The sequence below is a fragment of the Oncorhynchus masou genome, chromosome 19 (genome assembly GCF_036934945.1).
Source record: "Oncorhynchus masou masou isolate Uvic2021 chromosome 19, UVic_Omas_1.1, whole genome shotgun sequence".
Taxonomy (NCBI): domain Eukaryota; kingdom Metazoa; phylum Chordata; class Actinopteri; order Salmoniformes; family Salmonidae; genus Oncorhynchus; species Oncorhynchus masou.
Window position 1 is genome coordinate 4,437,544 of NC_088230.1, and position 20,232 is coordinate 4,457,775.

Consider the following 20,232-nt stretch of genomic DNA (forward strand, 5'->3'; position numbering starts at 1 on the left):
ATGATCCCCAATCAGAGACAACGATAAACAGCTGTCTCTGATTGGGGACCATATCAGGCCAACATAGAAATACAAAATCCCCTAGACCTACAACAACCCTAGACATACAAAACCCTAGACATACAACACTAGAGGACCCACCCTAGTCTCACCCCGACCTAACCAAAATATATAGAAAACAGAGATATCTAAGGTCAGAGCGTGACAATTATCATTTTGAAACATGATAGCGGCGGATGAATGGCACTACAATGTGCCTCAGGATCTTGTCACGGTTTCTCTGTGCATTCAAATTGCCATCTGTAAAATGCAATTGCCTTAATTATCCGTAGCTTATGCATGCCCATATCATAACCCTACCACCATGGGGTACTCTGTTCAAAACGTTGACATTAGCAAACCGCTCACCCGCACGATATCATACACGTGGTCTGCGGTTGTGAGGCCGTTTGGACGTACTGCCAAATTCTCTAAAATGACATTGGAAACGCCAAATGGTAGAGAAAATAACATTTAATTATTTCGCAACAGCTCTGGTGGACATTCCTGCAGTTGGAATGCCAATTGCATGCTCCCTCAAAACTTGAGACATATTTGGGCATTGTGTTGTGTGACAAAACTGCACATTTTAGACTTTTATTGTCCCCCAGCACAAGGTGCACCTGTGTAATGATCATGCTGTTTAATCAGCTTCAACTTTGAATTTGTCCAAATACTTTTGGTTCCCTAAAATGGGGGGACTATGTACAAAAAGTGGTGTAATTTCTTAACAGTTCACCTGATAAACCATCAAATAAAAGCTGACAGTCTGCACTTCATAGTCATTGTATAATTCATTCAAATCCAAAGTGCTGAAGTACAGACCCAAAACTACAAAACATTTGTCACTGTCCAAATATTTTTGGACCTCACTGTATCTGAATTGCAACAGGAGGACTGGGGTGTTGTCCCACATGTAAACACTCACAGTTTTAGATGTACATTTATCAGGAATCAACAGAAATGTACTTTTTGTATACATTGTTTGTGTAGATATCCTTATTTCATGTATTTTCTCATTTGACATCAGACAGCTCACCAATGGAAGGTTTCCACTGTGTCCAGCATAAATGATAAGCGACAAATGAAAAGCAACAGCTTTTGTCAAATCAATGAGGGCACACTAACCACTGTGTCAAATCAATTTTACCGTAAGTGCTGCTTATTCTTTATATATCCACTACTGTATATTGCCAACCGATAGGACTTTGGTGTGATATACAGTATGGCTGTAAATTCCACTGAGAAATTAGAGAAATTTAAAACGTAAAACAGCTCACGCGCAAAGGATGTGTATGGAATATGAATCCCTTTACACTACATCATCTCTAATCACCATCTCCACAGAAATCAATCATGCTCTCACATCTATCTGAAATCCTGTCGTTTGTATTTCACAAATCCCAAACTACCAGCCTCATGCAGAATGCTGAACAAATCCAAAAGTAACTCACCTATCACCACTAGGTACATGCCTGCCCAGTAGTCCACAGTGGGTGACAGTTTGGACATGTATTTGTTGTCCTCCTCCATCCTCCTCTTCCACAGACAGACCAGACCAGTAGGGACCAGTATTCACACACCCCAAAGGGTGCCAGCGATAGAATTTTACCTCTGACAGGGAAACAGGCTCTTCTGAGTAATATTGTGAATAATGTGAAGAATAATATTCTTCACATTATTGACATTAACACAGAAAGCATATTCAGTTCTGAGAATCTTTATACACTCACCCTCTATAATGGACTCCCACACATATGCACCCAGATGTGCACATCACACACACACACACACACACACACACACACACACACACACACACACACACACACACACACACACACACACACACACACACACACACACACACACACACACACACACACACACATTTACACATACACTCCTGTCCTGTCCGCTTTCTATGCTCCTGTCAAAACTTCATTGCACCCGTTTGTGCGAACAGCCTTTTTCAGCACTGTGCTTGAGTGTGTGTGTGTGTGTGTGTGTGTGCTGTGGTCGTCCCTACAACGACCTAAGTGCAGGGAAAGCCCCCGGGACCTGTCGTTCCAGAGAATTCTCAACAGAGAGGAGCTGCACCACAGCTTTACTGTAGTATTCATTAAAGTCCACCAAAACAAAACAGTAAATACTGTGGTATTTACTGTTGTATACTGTAATATCTGTAATATATATTAGTATTTACAGTTAAATATAGTATAAATACTGTAGTAAAAGAAAACTGTAGTATATATTATAGTAATTAATCTAGCAAAAAAGTAGGTGTTTATAATAGCCTCCTTTGTTTTTCTTAATATATACAATATATGAAATACTTTTGTACACTGTCTAGCATTCAAAATAATAGATAAATATCTCTAAATCCCTAAAACATTTTACAACACCTCAACACATCACCAGTGGGATAAGCCAATTTGTTAGCCCATAGTAGTTTCTACAAAGCATACAAATAGATATTTTGCAGTATAAAGGAATTACATTTGTTTCCTTATTAAAAAACAGTTGAATAAAATGGAAAATGTGTTATTTGTCATGTTTGTGTCATTTTAAAGTGTTTTTACATGGTGCCAAAATCAAGGGACAATTACCACCGCAATTCAAGAAGGACCCCTTTTCAAACGCTGCCATTATCTTGTAAACACTTGTGCAACACTCAGCAGGTGCTTTAGTGTGTTCTATTCACTCCCTTAATCTTCTGGCAAGGTGAAAAAAAATCTGCCTTTCTGTCCTTGAGCAAGGCAGTTAACCCCCCAACAACACCTGCTCCCCGGTTGCTGATGACATGGACGTTGATTAAGGCAGCCTCCCGCACCTCTCTGATTCAGAGGGGTTGGGTTAAATGAGGAAAACACATTTTGGCTTAATGCATTAAGTTGTGAAACTGACTAGATATCCCCTTTCCCTTGCCTTTCCCTTGTGGCTGAGCTGGTCATGCTCCGCTCTCAAATGGCCATTAGAGGCTTTAATGTGGAAAATAGACATTCCCTCTACTGATGCGATAGTCTTCTTTCAAGGGAAAAAAGGTGTGGAAATAACACTGAATGTTAGTTGAAATGAGAAGCGGCAAGTAACATAAATGCTAATGCTAATAATGCTAATTTATGATAGTATATACAGTGCCTTCAGAAAGTATTCAGAAGTATCCCTTTACTTGTAGGCCGTCATTGTAAATAAGAATTTGTTCTTAACTGACTTGCCTAGTTAAATAGAGGTTAAATTAAAATGTTGTTGTGCTACTGTACAGTGTGAATTCAAATTGATACTGACAACATGAAAATATGTTTTTACACATTTTTGAAAATGTATTGATAATGAAATTTAGAAATATATCTACATAAGTATTCACACCCGAGTCAATACTTTGTAGAAGCACATTTGGCAGTGGTTATAGCTGTGAGCTTTCTACACCTGGATTGTGCAACATTTGCCCATTATTATTTTCAAAGTGATTCAAGCTCTGTTGTTGATCATTGTGCTGGTTGTTGATCATTGCTTGACAACTATTTTCAGGTCTTGCCATAGATTTTCAAGAAAATTTAAGTCAAAACTATAACTCGGCCACTCAGGAACATTCCCTGTCTTCTTGGTAAGAAACTCCAGTGTAGATTTGGCCTTGTGTTTTAAGTTATTGTCCTGCTAAAAGGTGAATTCATCTCCTAGAATCTGGTGGAAAATAGACAGAACCAGGTTTTCCTGTAGGAATTTGGTCCTGCGCTTAGCTCCATTCCATTGAATTTTTATACTGAAAAAGTCCCCAGTCCTTAACGATTACAAGCACACCCATAACATGATGCAACTACCATTATGCTTGAAAATATGGAGAGTGGTGCTCAGTAATATGTTCTATTGGATTTGATCCAAACATAACACAGAGACGGCTGCCAACCTACAGACTTGATATCATTTGCCACTTTAATAAACAGAACACTAGTCACTTTATTAATGCCACTTGAAGAATGTTGACATATCTCGCATTACTCATCTCAATGTATATACTGTATACTGTATCCTTCACTATCTATTCTTTACTATCTATTGCATCTTAGCCGCTCTGTCACTGCTCATCCATATATTTTATACTTACGTATATATTCTCATCCCATCTCATTTACCAGATTGTGTGTATTAGGTTTTGTTATGTAATTTGTTAGATATTAGGTTTTGTAGTGTAATTAGATAGATATTACCTGTTAGATACTGCTGCACTGTCAGATCTAGAAGCAAAAGCATTTCTATACACTTGCAATAACATCTGCTAAACATGTGTATGTGACCAATGCAAAGTGATTTGATTTGACTTGTTAATTAAGCACATTTTTACTCCTGAACTTATTTAGGCTTGCCATAACAACGCGGTTGAGTACTTATGACATTTCAGATTTTCATTTTGTATTAATTTGTCAAAATGTCTAAAAACATAACTCCACTATGACATTATGGGATATTGTGTGTAGGCCAGTGACTAAAAAAATCGAAAATAGAATCATGTTAAAATTCTTTCTGTAACACAACAAAATGTTATAAAGTTAAGGGGTCTGAATACTTTCTGAAAGCACTGTAATACAGCATAATACTTAAACAGCATTCAGTATACTAGGGTCTGTATTGATGAAGCTCTCTCATGCACAGGAAATAAGTTCATTCCACACCGCAAGTTATAGATTCATAAATAAAGAGTGTAACCCCAATGGCAGGCTGTCAGAGTGGAGATATTCAGGCAGAAATATGCTGCTTGTTTTGCAGGAAACTGAACTTCCAAAGACCTTTAGCCCACATGAGATCAAATACGATCTGGTTTTATAAACTTTTCATGAATAGAAAATAGTTAGATCAGCAGAATTTTAACATTATCCCACACGTGGGATGTTTCTCAACATTGACACTGAATCTGATTTTCTTGTTAAATAACTACTCAGTATGTATAGGTCTTGACATGAATAGGCTACTTACCAGGGCAAAAATAGACAGTGTACAAAATTCCCATGATTTGTATTTACCAAATGTATTATTGTATTATTAGTATTAGACTTGAGCAATAATAGTCTGAGATGTGAGGATAGCCTACCCTGTCTATTCCACATTGGAAGAAAGGTTATAATTTATTTTTCTGATTCACTTTTATTTCATAATCAGTAGCAAAGCCAGACATTTCGCTGCAGTTCACATTCCTTTCCGGTAGGTTGCAGAATATCCTACTTTTTTAGACTGGCCACCGTACCCATAGCAACAATTACAACAACAAACCATCATATGGTGATGTTGACACTTTCCACTTTTGTGTAGAAGCGAAGTAATAAGCTTAACTAGATAGCTAGCTCAGACAAAAATGAGTCAAGCCGGTAACCCACGCGAGGACACGGAGGAGGCTGGACCTTCCGTGGACTCTGAAAATCCAGAGGAGAGAATTGCAGCCCGTCGCCTCCGGATAGCTGCACGAAGTGAAGCCAAGAAAAGGTAGCTAACGTTAGCTGGCTTCTGTTTGAGATAGCACCTGTTAGCCGCCTGTTAAACTTTTAGCGTAGCTGTTTAGCTATTGCAGGTGAAGGTGTACTCTGTCCTTTGCAACTTTAATGTTAGCTATAGCTAGTTATATAGTACATGCCAAAATAATATGTTCTTTTCCCATCTGTCATTCAGACAAGAACTGGGAGATGACTCCCGTGAAAAGAAAGAAATCAAAGAGGAGGCCAGGAAAAGCCAGCATCAAGTGGAACAGAGTGAGAAGGTACCATTAGGCCTATGTTATTGTTAGCATTAGAAATGAATTTGAAGCAATGAAACATAACGTCAACACAACACAGACACACTTACATGTCTCCTTCTCTCATTCCCCCCAGCGTATGATAAAGCTGCAGAGTGATGGGACGGAGCTGGTTACCAACATCCAGGTAGCAGCTGATTCTAGGGAATCGCAGCGTCAAACAGAGGTGGAGGAGGCCCACAGACTCAGGTACCATACCCAGGATCAGTGACTGTGCCCCGCAGCAGTTGTAGTGGAAGTGCTCCCTCTGTTGACCATGGACTGTAAATGCGTATCTCATTATGACAAAAAGCAGGTCAAACTAATTCAACCTCCTCACAGCACCACTCAACAAACAAACTCTTCTACCAATAATTGGAACGTTGTTGACTATCAACCAAACATTCATGTGCTCCAACTCTCCTATCCTCTCCGACCTCCCTCTATCTCTCTCCCCTCCCACCCCTTCCCCTGAGCAGGGTGGAGAAGCTGGAGAATGAGGCCAAGTCGAGCCTGGAGAAGTTTGAGGAGATCACCAGGAAGTGGACGGTGGCAAAGATGAAGGAGATCCCCCAGGACCTGAGAGACTCTCTGAGCAGCCAGCAGCAGCTGTGTGCCCTGCTCATAGAGGACAAGAACAAACTCATCCACGAGTTGCAGAAGGTAGTGTGTGTGTGTGTGTGTGTGTGTGTGTGTGTGTGTGTGTGTGTGTGTGTGTGTGTGTGTGTGTGTGTGTGTGTGTGTGTGTGTGTGTGTGTGTGTGTGTGTGTGTGTGTGCTTGTGTGTATTAATTTGTTTTGTCCGTATAATGTGTGTGCGTGTGTAGGAGATGAAGTTAAGTGACGATCGCTACGTCAAAGATCTAAAGAAGCAGGCAGAGGATGTGGACCTGATGATTGAGAGGATGGAGGACCAGGTCAAGTTTCTGATGGGCTCCTACAGGGATGAACTGGACCAGATAGAGGTGGGACACATTCAGAATCAGTGTTGAATACTCACATGTACAGGCTTGCAGGTCTGAATGCAGGATACTGTGAAAATCTTAGGCTCCGAGCTAAAACATGCAGGACGAATTGAAATAAAAGAATGAGAATGGTGATAAAAAACAAGAACAATATAAATATAAATAGCACTATATAGTAAAGAGTGTTGAGGACGTGGGGGGGGGGGGGTGGCCATAGGGGGAGCAACATGACCATTTAGAAGGTGTGGGGACAAAGTGAAATAAAAACAATGCAAATTCTAATAAAAACCATCTATAATATACATATTAAAAACTGCAACAGTGATGAATGTAGTTGGGATGTGGGCAGAGTAAAAGTAATTTGCCTAGGGTGGGGGGAAATGTCCATAGTGGGAGCAGCATGTAAGGTAAGTGACTGTTGAGTGGGTGTGGGAGTGGGAGCAGCATGTAAGGTAAGTGACCGTTGAGTGGGTGTGGGGAGGGGGGAAAGGCCCATAGTGGGAGCAGCATGTAAGGTAAGTGACCGTTGAGTGGGTGTGGGGAGGGGGAAAGGTCCATAGTGGGAGCAGCATGTAAGGTAAGTGACTGTTGAGTGGGTGTGGGGTGGGGGGTCCATAGTGGGAAAGCAGCATGTAAGGGTAAGTGACCGTAGTGGGAGTGGGTGTGGGGAGTGGGTGTGGGGGGGGAAAGGTCCATAGTGGGAGCAGCATGTAAGTGGTAAGTGACTGTTGAGTGGGTAAGTGACCGTTGAGTGGGTGTGGGGGGGGAAAGGTCCATAGTGGGAGCAGCATGTAAGGTAAGTGACTGTTGAGTGGGTGTGGGGGGAAAGGTCCATAGTGGGAGCAGCATGTAAGGTAAGTGACTGTTGAGTGGGTGTGGGGAGGGGGAAAGGTTGTGGGGAGGGGGAAAGGTCCATAGTGGGTGGGTGTGGGGAGGGGGGGAGGGGGCAAGGTCCAGTGGGTGTAGTGGGAGCAGCATGTAAGGTAAGTGACCGTTGAGTGGGTGTGGGGAGGGGGAAAGGTCCATAGTGGGAGCAGCATGTAAGGTAAGTGACCGTTGAGTGGGTGTGGGGAGGGGGAAAGGTCCATAGTGGGAGCAGCATGTAAGGTAAGTGACCGTTGAGTGGGTGTGGGGAGGGGGAAAGGTCCATAGTGGGAGCAGCATGTAAGGTAAGTGACCGTTGAGTGGGTGTGGGGAGGGGGGGAGTGGGGGGTAAGGTAAAAGTGGGTGTGGGGAGGGGGAAAGGTCCATAGTGGGAGCAGCATGTAAGGTAAGTGACCGTTGAGTGGGTGTGGGGAGGGGGAAAGGTCCAAGTGGGAGCAGCATGTAAGGTAAGTGGGTGTAAGTGGGAGTGGGGGGAAAGGCCCATAGTGGGAGCAGCATGTAAGGTAAGTGACCGTTGAGTGGGTGTGGGGAGGGGGAAAGGTCCATAGTGGGAGCAGCATGTATGGTAAGTGACTGTTGAGTGGGTGTGACCGGTGAGTGGGTGGGGAGGGGGAAAGGTCCATAGTGGGAGCAGCATGTAAGGTAAGTGACCGTTGAGTGGGTGTGGGGAGGGGGAAAGGTCCATAGTGGGAGCAGCATGTAAGGTAAGTGACCGTTGAGTGGGTGTGGGGAGGGGGAAAGGTCCATAGTGGGAGCAGCATGTGGGGAGGGGGAAAGGTCCATAGTGGGAGCAGCATGTAAGGTAAGTGACCGTTGAGTGGGTGTGGGGAGGGGGAAAGGTCCATAGTGGGAGCAGCATGTAAGGTCCAAGTGACCGTTGAGTGGGTGTGGGGAGGGGGAAAGGTCCATAGTGGGAGCAGCATGTAAGCAGCATGGGGAGGGGGAAAGGTAAGTGACCGTTGAGTGGGTGGGTGGGGAGGGGGAAAGGTCCATAGTGGGAGCAGCATGTAAGGTAAGTGACCGTTGAGTGGGTGGGAGGGGGGAGTGGGAGAAAGGTGACCATGGGTGTGGGGAGGGGGAAAGGTCCATGTAAGGTAAGTGACCGTTGAGTGGGTGTGGGGAGGGGGAAAGGTCCATAGTGGGAGCAGCATGTAAGGTAAGTGACCGTTGAGTGGGTGTGGGGAGGGGGAAAGGTCCATAGTGGGAGCAGCATGTAAGGTAAGTGACCAGTGGGTGGGAAAGGTCCATAGTGGGAGCAGCATGTAAGGTTGAGTGGGTGTGGGGAGGGGGAAAGGTCCATAGTGGGAGCAGCATGTAAGGTAAGTGACCGTTGAGTGGGTGTGGGGAGGGGGAAAGGTCCATAGTGGGAGCAGCATGTAAGGTAAGTGACCGTTGAGTGGGTGTGGGGAGGGGGAAAGGTCCATAGTGGGAGCAGCATGTAAGGTAAGTGACCGTTGAGTGGGTGTGGGGAGGGGGAAAGGTCCATGAGTGGGTGAGTGGGTGGGGAGGGGTAAGTGACCCATAGTGGGGAAAGCATAGGGGAGCAGGTAAGTGACCGTTGAGTGGGTGTGGGGAGGGGGAAAGGTCCAAGTGGGAGCAGCATGTAAGGTAAGTGACCGTTGAGTGGGTGTGGGGAGGGGGAAAGGTCCATAGTGGGAGCAGCATGTAAGGTAAGTGACTGTTGAGTGGGTGTGGGGAGGGGAAAGGTCCATAGTGGGAGCAGCATGTAAGGTAAGTGACCGTTGAGTGGGTGTGGGGAGGGGGAAAGGTCCATAGTGGGAGCAGCATGTAAGGTAAGTGACTGTTGAGTGGGTGTGGGGAGGGGGAAAGGTCCATAGTGGGAGCAGCATGTAAGGTAAGTGGGAGCAGCATGTAAGGTAAGTGACCGTTGAGTGGGTGTAAGGTAAGTGGGAGTGGGTGTGGGGGAGGGGGAAAGGTCCATAGTGGGAGCAGCATGTAAGGTAAGTGACTGTTGAGTGGGTGTGGGGAGGGGGAAAGGTCCATAGTGGGAGCAGCATGTAAGGTAAGTGACCGTTGAGTGGGTGTGGGGAGGGGGAAAGGTCCATAGTGGGAGCAGCATGTAAGGTAAGTGACCGTTGAGTGGGTGTGGGGAGGGGGAAAGGTCCATAGTGGGGGGATGTAAGGTAAGTGACCATGTGGGGTGGGGGGGAAAGGTCCATAGTGGGAGCAGCATGTAAGGTAAGTGACCGTTGAGTGGGTGTGGGGAGGGGGAAAGGTCCATAGTGGGAGCAGCATGTAAGGTAAGTGACTAGTGGGGGAGCAGCATGTAAGGTAAGTGACTGTTGAGTGGGTGTGGGGAGGGGAAAGGTCCATGGGAGCAGTGGGAGTGACCGTTGAGTGGGTGTGGGGAGGGGGAAAGGCATGTAAGGTAAGTGACTGTTGAGTGGGTGTGGGGAGGGGGAAAGGTCCATAGTGGGAGCAGCATGTATGGTAAGTGACTGTTGAGTGGGTGTGGGGAGGGGGAAAGGTCCATAGTGGGAGCAGCATGTAAGGTAAGTGACCGTTGAGTGGGTGTGGGGAGGGGAAGGTTGAGTGGGTGTGGGGAGTGGGTGTGGGGAAAGGTCCATAGTGGGAGCAGCATGTAAGGTAAGTGACCGTTGAGTGGGTGTGGGGAGGGGGAAAGGTCCATAGTGGGAGCAGCATGTAAGGTAAGTGACCGTTGAGTGGGTGTGGGGAGGGGGAAAGGTCCATAGTGGGAGCAGCATGTAAGGTAAGTGACCGTTGAGTGGGTGTGGGGAGGGGGAAAGGTCCATAGTGGGAGCAGCATGTAAGGTAAGTGACCGTTGAGTGGGTGTGGGGAGGGGAAAGGTCCATAGTGGGAGCAGCATGTAAGGTAAGTGACCGTTGAGTGGGTGTGGGGAGGGGGAAAGGTCCATAGTGGGAGCAGCATGTAAGGTAAGTGACCGTTGAGTGGGTGTGGGGAGGGGGAAAGGTCCATAGTGGGAGCAGCATGTAAGGTAAGTGACCGTTGAGTGGGTAAGTGGGGAGGGGGAAAGGGTGGGAGCAGCATGTAAGGTAAGTGAGTGGGAGGTCCATAGTGGGAGCATGTAAGGTAAGTGACCGTTGAGTGGGTGTGGGGAGGGGGAAAGGTCCATAGTGGGAGCAGCATGTAAGGTAAGTGACTGTTGAGTGGGTGTGGGGAGGGGAAAGGTCCATAGTGGGAGCAGCATGTAAGGTAAGTGACTGTTGAGTGGGTGAGTGGGTGGGGAGGGGGAAAGGTCCATAGTGGGAGCAGCATGTATGGTAAGTGACCGTTGAGTGGGTGTGGGGAGGGGGAAAGGTCCATAGTGGGAGCAGCATGTAAGGTAAGTGACCGTTGAGTGGGTGTGGGGAGGGGGAAAGGTCCATAGTGGGAGCAGCATGTAAGGTAAGTGACCGTTGAGTGGGTGTGGGGAGGGGGAAAGGTCCATAGGAGGGAGAAGCAGCTGGTGGTGGCTATTCAGCAAACTATTAGCCAGTCTATTGCCATGATGCTCCTGTACTTCCTGCGTCTGAGGAATTGAAGCGGGGAGAACAGGACGTGGCTGGGGTCCTTGATGATTGTCTTGGCCTTCCTGCGACACCTGGTGTTGTAGGTGTCATGTTGGGCAGGCAGTGTCCACCCAGCGGTGGTTGAAGAGTCGTTGTCGTGCCTTCTTCATCACGGTGTCCGTATGGTTAGACCATTTCAGCTTCTCTGAGATGTGTGTGCCGTTGGTATACAGGCTGTTTGAAGTTATTGACTGAATTTAATGATATTGACTGCCATGCAGTTGTGGGTATACAGGGAATACAGGAGGGGACTGAGGACTCACCATTGTGGGGCCCCCATGTTGAGAATGAGTGTCAAGAAGGTAATGTTGCCTAACTTCCCCACCTTGGGGTGGCCCGTCAGGAAGTCCAGGACACAGTTGCATAGGGAGGAGTTCAGACCCAGGGCCATGAGCTTTGTGATGAGCTTATAGGGCACTATGGTACTTAAGGCCGAGCTGTTGTCGATGAACAGCATCCACACATTCCCTAGGGGTTACCCCTTGGTGGGTGATCCACGAGCTGACATCAAAGATATGAGCCAGGTGGGAGGACCTAAAGGAGGACGGGCTCATTGTATTGGGTGGAATGGAATTAATGGAAAGGAGTCAAACGTGGTTTCCATATGTTGAATGTGTTTGATACCATTCCTTTTATTCCATTCCAGCCATTACAATAGATACATCCTCCAATAGCTCGTCCCATCAGCCTCCACTGAGCCACCTTCTGTCTCCCCTGACCATGCAGTGTCCTGCCGACTTTGAGTGGGGCTGTTTCCTGCGTTTGGTTGGTTTTTGGTCATCAGGATGGTTATTGTGGTTGTTGACATGTTCATTGGTCTGTTTGTTGATGGTTGTTGACCTGCTCCTGTTTTGTGCAGAATTCCTTTGAGCATGAGCGGAAGATCCTACTCACGGGGAACAGGAAGAAATGGGAACAGTACATGAAGGAGCGCCGGGACAAAGAGGTAAATAAGATTCAAATAAATACACTCTCTCTCTCTTCTCTCCCTGAAAATATACTTGAACTGTTTGTGTCTCTCTTTGTCTCTCCTTTCTCTCTCTCTCTCTCTCTCTCTAGCTGGAGAACGTGACACAGAGGATGAAGAGGGTGGAGGAGTATGAGGTGTTGCTGCAGCAGCTGAGGACAGAGGACACGGAGGAATACAATATGATCAAGATCAAACTGGACACAGATGTTCAGGTTGATGGAAAATATGAAAAAGTGGAACGAGTATGCAGGTATGTTAGGGACTGTATTTAAATGAGCTGTGGTGTGTGTGTGTGTAGATCTTGGAGCAGCAGCTGCAGCAGATGAAGGCTACGTACCAGCTGAACCAGGAGAAGCTGGAGTACAACTTCCAGGTGCTAAAGAAGAGAGACGAAGAGAACACCATCACCAAGTCCCAGCAGAAGAGAAAGATCACCAGGTAGCTACATCTACAATGATTAAAAAAGTATTCAGACCCCTTCACTTCCTTCATGCATCTACTCACAATACCCCATAATGACAAAGTAAAAACAGGTTTTTGAAATATCACATTTAAGTATTCAGACCCTTTACTCAGTACTTTGTTGAAGCACCTTTGGCAGCGATTACAGCCTCAAGTTTTCTTGGGTATGACGCTACAAGCTTGGCACACCTGAATTTGGGGAATTTCTCACATTCTTCTCAGATCCTCTCAAGCTCTGTTGGATAGGATTGGGGAGCATCGCTGCTCAAGTTATTTTCAGTTCTCTTCAGAGATGTTTGATCGTATTCAAGTCCGGGCTCTGGCTGGGCCAATCAAGGACATTCAGAGACTTGTCCCGAAGCCACTTCTGCATTGTCTTGGCTGTGTGCTTAGGGTCGTTGGAAGGTGAACCTTTGCCCCAGTCAGTCTCTTTGGATAATTCATTCCAATCATTTTAAAGGTAACAGCAGGTATTTTGCATGTAAGTTTAAGTATTTTGATATCTTCACAAATCTACCAAACAGCTGTTTTACATCCTGAGTGCTCTGGAGCAGGTTTTCATCAAGGATCTCTCAGTACTTTGCTTTGTTAATCTTTCCCTTGATCCTGACTAGTCTCTCAGTCCTTGCCGCTGAAAAACATCCAAACAGCATGATGCTGCCACCACCATGCTTCACCGTAGGGATGGGATTGACCAGGTGATGAGCGGCACCTGGTTTCCCCCAGACGTGGCACTTGGCATTCAGGCCAAAGAGTTCTATCTTGGTTTCATAAGACCAGAGAATCTAGTTTCTCATGGTCTGAGAGTCCTTTAGGTGTCCTTTGGCAATCTCATGTGCCTTTTACTGAGGAGTGGCTTCCGTCTGGCCATTCTACCAGAAAAGCGTGATTGGTGGGAGTGCTGCAGAGATGGTTGTCCTTCTGGAAGGTTCTCCCATCTCCACAGAGGAACTCTGGAGCTTGGGTTCTTGGTCACCTCCCTGAGGGGTTTGGCTGCTGGGCCATCTCTAGGAAGAGTCTTGTTGGGTCCAAATTTCTTCCATTTAAGAATGATGAAGGTCACAAATGTTTTGATACCGTTCCCCAAACCTGTGCCTCGACACAATCCTGTCTCAGAGCTCTATGGACAATTCCTTTGACCTCGTGGCTTGGGTTTTGCTCTGACATGCACTGTCAACTGTGGGACCCTGTGCCTTGTGCCTTCCAAATCATGTCCAATCAGATGATCAATGGAAAAAATGTAATCAAATCAAAGTGTATTTGTCACTTGGGCCAAACAACCTTCCAGTGAAATGCTTACTTACAAGCCCTAACCAACAGTGCAATTTTTAAGTAAAAAATAGGTATTAGGTAAACAATAGAGAAGTGGGGGGTGCTGGGTGGCGGGACACAATGCAAATAGTCTGAGTAGTCATCTGATTACCTTTTCAGGAGTCTTATGGCTTGGGGGCAAAAGCTTTTGAGAAGACTTTTGGTCCTAGACTTGGCACTCCGGTACCGCTTGCCATTCGGTAGCAGAGAGAACAGTCTATGACTGGGGTGGCTGGGGTCTTTGACAATTTTTAGGGCTTTCCTCTGACACCGCCCGGTGTAGAGGTCCCGGATGGCAGGCAGCTTAGCCCCAGTGATGTACTGGGCCATACGCACTACCCTCTGTAGTGCCTTGCGGTTGGATACCGAGCATTTGCTGTACCAGGCAGTGATGCAACCAGTCAGGATGCTCTCGATGTTGCAGCTGTAGAACCTTTTGATGATCTGACGACCCATGCCAAATCTTTTCAGTCTCCTGAGTGGGAATAGGTTTTGTTGTGCCCTCTTCACGACTATCTTGGTGTGTTTGGACCATTCTAGATTGTTGGTGATGTGGACACCTCTCAACCTGCTCCACTACAGTCCCGTCGATGAGAATGGGGGCGTGCCCGGTCCTCCTTTTCCTGTAGTCCACAATCATCTCCTTTGTCTTGATTACGTTGAGGTATAGGTTGTTATTTTGGCACCACCCGGTCAGGTCTCTGACCTCCTCCCTCTATGCTGTCTCGTCATTGTTGGTAATCAGACCTACAACTGTTGTGTTGTCTGCAAACTTAATGATGGTGTTGGAGTCGTGCTTGGCTATGCAGTCGTGGGTGAACAGGGAGTACAGGTGGGACTGAGCACGCACCCCTGAGGGGCCCCAGTGTTGAGGATCAGCGTGGCAGATGTGTTGTTGTCTACCCTTACTACCTGGGGGTGGCCCGTCAGGAAGTCCAGGATCCAGTTGCAGAGGGAGGTGTTTAGTCCCAGGATCCTTAGCTTAGTGATCAGCTTTGAGGGCACTATGGTGTTGAATGCTGAGCTGTAGTCAATGAATAGCGTTCTCACATAGGTGTTCCTTTTGTCCAGTTGGGAAAGGGCAGTGTGGAGTACAAAAGAGATTGCATCATCTGTGGATCTGTTTGAGCGGTATGCAAATTGGCGTGTGTCTAGGGTTTCTGGGATAATGGTGTTGATGTGAGCCATTACCAGTCTTTCAAAGCACTTCATTGGCTATGGATGTAAGTGCTACGGGTCGGTAGTCATTTAGGCAGGTTACCTTAGTGTTCTTGGGCACAGGGACTATGGTGGTCTGCTTGAAGCATGTTGGTATTACAGACTCAATCAGGGACGCATGTTGAAAATGCCAGTGAAGACACCTGCCAGTTGGTCAGCACATGCCCGGAGCACACGTCCTGGTAATCCGTCTGGCCCAGCGGCCTTGTGAATGTTGACCTGTTTAAAGGGCTTACTCACGTTGGCTATGGAGAGTGTGATCACACAGTCGTCCGGAACAGCTGATGCTCTCATGCATGCCTCAGTGTTGCTTGCCTCGAAGCGAGCATAGAAGTGATTTAGCTCGTCTGGTAGATTGGTGTCACTGGGCAGCTCTCGGCTGTGCTTCCCTTTGTAGTCTGTAATAGTTTGCAGGCCCTGCCACATCAGACGAGCATCAGAGCCGGTGTAGTATGATTCAATCTTAGCCCTTTATTGGCGCTTTGCCTGTTTGATGGTTCGTCGGAGGGCATAGCAGGATTTCTTATAACCTTCCGGGTTATAAGCTTCCCGAGTCCCAAACCTTGAAAGCAGCAGTTCTACCCTTTAGCTCGGTGCCAATGTTGCCTGTAATCCATGGCTTCTGGTTGAGGTATATACGTACAGTCACTGTGGGGACAACAGGTATTGTGTGTAGATTAATGAGGAATTGTTTTTATTTAATACATTTTAGAATAAGAATGTAACGTAACAAAATGTGGAAGAGTGAAGGTGTCTGAATACTTTCCGAATGCACCCTATAACACTATCACTCCACTACAATGTGGCGCTGAATTTCTGAGTTCTGTTTCCACCGCTGTCCGCTTCTGTGGTGCTGAATCGCCAATCTCTTCTATCACAGTGGGTTTGTTTACTTTAGCACCATTAGATATTTTAAACCTATTGACAAAATTCGACAACAGTTTGGGGCTGTAGTTTGGGGGTCTTCTTGTAGCTGTAGTCTTATACCTGTGTAGTTCTGCTGTAGTTACTGGGACTTTTATCATGTAGACTGCAGGATGTTGTCAACAACCTGAAGATCAAGTGTGCCAACCAGGAGAAGCAGTCTCGGGAGGAGAACCAGAACCTCACTGACGACTACACACGCATCATGCAACAGTACAAACACATGCAGAAGAAGATGAGGTGAGTAACAACACGAACACACACGGATACACACACGGATACACACATGGACACACACACACACACACACACACACACACACACACACACACACACACACACACACACACACATACGGATACATACACGGATACACACACGGATACACACACACACACACACACACACACACACACACACACACACACACACACACACACACACACACACACACACACACACACACACACACACACACACACACACACAAAGAGAATGTAATTGTCAGTCTTTGCATTTTCATTTTCTCTCCCTGTCTAACGCTATAACCTAGGGATGGTCAAAACAGCAATTGTACCGAGCAACTGTACCGAGCAGACCAACAAATGTCACGTCAAGTGCAATGTCTCAAGCACTTGGGGAGACTTCGACACAATGTCTTACTTGCTTTTCGTTTCAGAAAGCCTTGTTTTGCCCATTCCTACTAATAAGTCTATGCTCTTTCCCCTCCTTCCATTCAGGCACTTTGCGGCCATCGATGCCAAGAAGTTTGAGGAGGTGTGGCTGATGAACGAGGAGGAGGTCAAGGCGCTGGTGGAGAAGGCCCTGGATACAGACCGGCTGGTCCACGAGCAGCAGTTGGGCCTGGCCTGGCAGCGCCCTTCACTGGCTTTCATGGAGCGCTGCGGCCCCCTCCAGCCCCAGAGACAGACCCAGAAGACTGCGCACCAGGCAATCTCCGAACTGCTCCAGCTTGGGCAGACCAGTGGCCTGGGGAAGGGGAAGTACCAGGAGGCCGGGGTTGGGCCTGGGGCAGAGAGCCCTGGGTTGGCTGTGGAGGTGTATGACTCAGGAGCAGGGCTGGAGAGTGGGAGCAGTGAGGTGCAGAGAGAGGGGAAGGGAGTGAGGGGGAGCACAGTGGGACGGTGTCGGTGAAGATGGTCAAGAAGCTCCTGGAGCTGCTGTGTGACGAGGCGGTGAGCGGGCTAAGAGTTTGTGTGTCTGTATGACAGAGGAATAGAGAGAGGAAGAGGAACTGTGTCATCAAACTCAACTAGTTCAACATTTAGCCTTTACAGCTTCTCTGTCTCTCTCCTTCCCTCCCTCACCTCCACAGGGTTTTCTGATAGAGAGTAAACTTCTGAAGCTTCTCTCTCCACTGGAGAAGGATGAACAGTCCCTCATGAAGCTGGACTCCATCTTCGCTGTGAGTTACAACGTGACGGCTCTATGTATGTTATGTCACCTGTAACTATACATTTACTGTCACATAAACACATGACAGTCGCGACAGAGGAGCTGTGTCAGTGTTGTCTCCGCTCTGTTCTTCTCTGCCAGGCCATGGGGATCGAGAGCGAGGAGGACGTGTACAAGCTGGCGGATTTCTTCATGAAGTACAGACATACACAAGGGGAGCTGACCCAGGTAAGGGGGGGGAGAAGGCTGATGTTAGTAGCCATGATAACCAGCTCCGCACTGACGTCTTGTAAGAATGATCATAAAACATGATCCCCCTCTTTCTTTTCTTATTTTTTTTTGTATTCAGGATGTGTCTGCAAAATGGGGCGTGGCCAGTCCTCAGGCGGAGCGAGGGGAGTTTACCTCCTCCTGCAGCCCGCCGTCTGACCTCATCCATCCCAATGATGTCCTGGTCGCCCTGCGGGCCTTCACTGCTCAACACTGCCGGCCCAGGTCAGCACTGGGGCTCTCTGTTTCAATACCCAAACTAGCATACCACTTATAATCAAGCAATGTATTGGGCATGCATTCTAAGTGCCTTGCCCATGTATTAAGCAAAGGGGTGTGGTAAAGGATCAATATACCACGGCTAAGGGAGGTTCTTTTGCACGATGCAACACAGAGGTATATTGGCCATATACCACAAACCCCCGACGTGCCTTATTGGTATTAAAAACAGCTCTTAGGCTGCTCTTAGGTACTCCGCAACATAGAATACCTGGATACCGCCCTTAGCCCTGGTATGTTGGCCATATACCACAACCCCTCGGGCCTCATTTATTCATTATGTGGTGACACGTTGGACTCAATACGGCGGTGGGGCGGCAGGGTAGCCTAGTGGTTAGAGCGTTGGACTAGTAACCGGAAGGTTGCAAGTTCAAATCCCCGAGCTGACAAGGTACAAATCTGTCGTTCTGCCCCCGAACAGGCAGTGAACCCACTGTTCCTAGGCCGTCATTGAAAATAAGAATTTGTTCTGAACTGACTTACCTCGTTAAACAAAGGTAAAATAAAATAAATAAATAAATAAGCGTAACTTTCCACGCAATATTTATCACCATGAATGTGATGATTGTGACATTTCCCCAGAGAGTTAGCTGCCTCTCACCAGCCCAGTATGCTGGGTCTAGGAGGGAGAGATGACACCGAAGACGCTGCTTACTGGAAGGCCATGGGTGACGTCATCCCTGAGGCCAAACTCAAGATCTGGGGCGCCCTGGAGGCAGCACTTGACAAGTACCAGTGAGTACCACACACTCGCCCACACACACATACACGTGATGACAAGATAGTAGCGGCCTCGTATGGATTTACAAAACAGCTGATATAAAAAGTGGTGATCGATTGAGCGTCGTTTTGATTGATTATTTGAATCTGTCTGTTCCTAGCATTGTTCTGACAGAGAGGTCCAAGTTCATCACAGACACACAGAGCCTGAAACAGCAGAACACGGAGCTACGGATGCTGCTTCACCAATACGTCAACTCCAGGGTGTGTGTGTGTGCCTGTGATTGCATCGAGAGGGTCTGTGTCCAGAATGTGTTTGCTAATTTAATGACACGTCCACTGAACCTATCTACATTCTTCTCATAGGTCAATGCTGAGCTAGAGATCCCGCCCAACCTGGTGATGCAGTTGGCTCCTGAGTGAACAAACTGACTAATCGGGAAGAGCACACACAAACCCACAGTGCAGTTTAAATGCTTCAATATTTATTGATGAAAATAAAGCACTTCATCAACATATGGTATGAGAATTTATGTTTAACACTTTTAATAGAAAATAAAAAGTGCATAATGGGAGTATTACCTTATAGTAAAGTAGAATGTATAGAAGATTATACCAACAATATGTGACAATAGAGCAATGCATTAGAGCGTGTACAAAGAGCCTTTCAAATACCAACAATGCATAAGAGAGTGCAAATACACTCAGGGATCAGGCACATTGAGAGAAAGTTTGCATGTGTGTGGTTGATAAGTGTGTTCAGCCAGCGATGTTGAAGATCTTGTTGCTGAGGGCAGAGGGCATGGAGAAGAAGAACAGGCCCAGGAACAGTAGTCCCAGGACAGCCCCCAGCAGTAGAACACAGTGCAGCTTGTACTGCCTCCAGGCCAGGATACACACCACATGCATTGGGCTCAGCAACCACGACAGACTGGTATTGGGACGACTGCAGGGAGAGATGTTTACACACACACACACAAAACTGAAATGTACACGCACGGACACACAAACACTACTAATAACAAGTCATATTGATACATATTGAAACACACAAAGAACACAACGACACACACTGGACGACACATTGTAACCAGATACAAACCCAACAGTTGTCAAAATTGTTATTTCAATTAATTCCATTTATTTAAGATCATTGTTAAAACAGACAAAATGTTTGTATTGCATACTCATCAACAGGAGAATATAATAGACTTAGTGTTAGTGCAAACAAAATCAATTTTTGTTGGTTTTGTATTTTGTGAACATGAGATCACTAAAATGACTGCAACACAAATGATGTCATAACTACAAGTAGGTCAAGCAAGGGGAATCCAGAGGGAACTGCACACTGCAAACAAAGTAATCTGACAGGTCGACAGGGCAGAGGTCAAGAGGTCAAGCCACACCTCCCTTTTACCGGACCTCTTGTGCTATAAGGTGCACATAACCACTTCCGGGAAA

The 20,232-nt window shown here is 46.6% G+C and overlaps 2 protein-coding genes across 2 annotated transcripts in view; one reads left to right on the forward strand and one right to left on the reverse strand.

The window, feature by feature from the left end:
- Window positions 1-1,865, reverse strand: part of LOC135505503 (opsin-5-like) — a 35,734-nt gene extending 33,869 nt beyond the window's left edge. Inside the window, exons 1-2 of the mRNA XM_064924581.1 lie at window positions 1,773-1,865; window positions 1,494-1,653 (exon numbers count right to left, since the gene is read on the reverse strand). Coding sequence (XP_064780653.1) covers window positions 1,494-1,572 — 79 coding nt within the window. The 5' untranslated portion in view covers window positions 1,573-1,653; window positions 1,773-1,865. The remainder of the gene's footprint in view (window positions 1-1,493; window positions 1,654-1,772) is intronic.
- A 3,423-nt stretch (window positions 1,866-5,288) lies between these two features.
- On the forward strand, window positions 5,289-19,281 carry drc1 (dynein regulatory complex subunit 1 homolog (Chlamydomonas)). The gene is given in 17 exon segments (XM_064924805.1): window positions 5,289-5,514; window positions 5,698-5,785; window positions 5,898-6,010; window positions 6,280-6,463; window positions 6,627-6,764; window positions 12,061-12,147; window positions 12,261-12,383; window positions 12,470-12,609; window positions 16,192-16,326; window positions 16,827-17,208; window positions 17,211-17,282; window positions 17,423-17,512; window positions 17,644-17,730; window positions 17,852-17,997; window positions 18,634-18,786; window positions 18,933-19,035; window positions 19,138-19,281. Coding segments are annotated over 17 exon segments (2,226 nt in total). The 5' UTR covers window positions 5,289-5,386; the 3' UTR covers window positions 19,195-19,281.
- The last annotated feature ends 951 nt before the right edge of the window (window positions 19,282-20,232 follow it).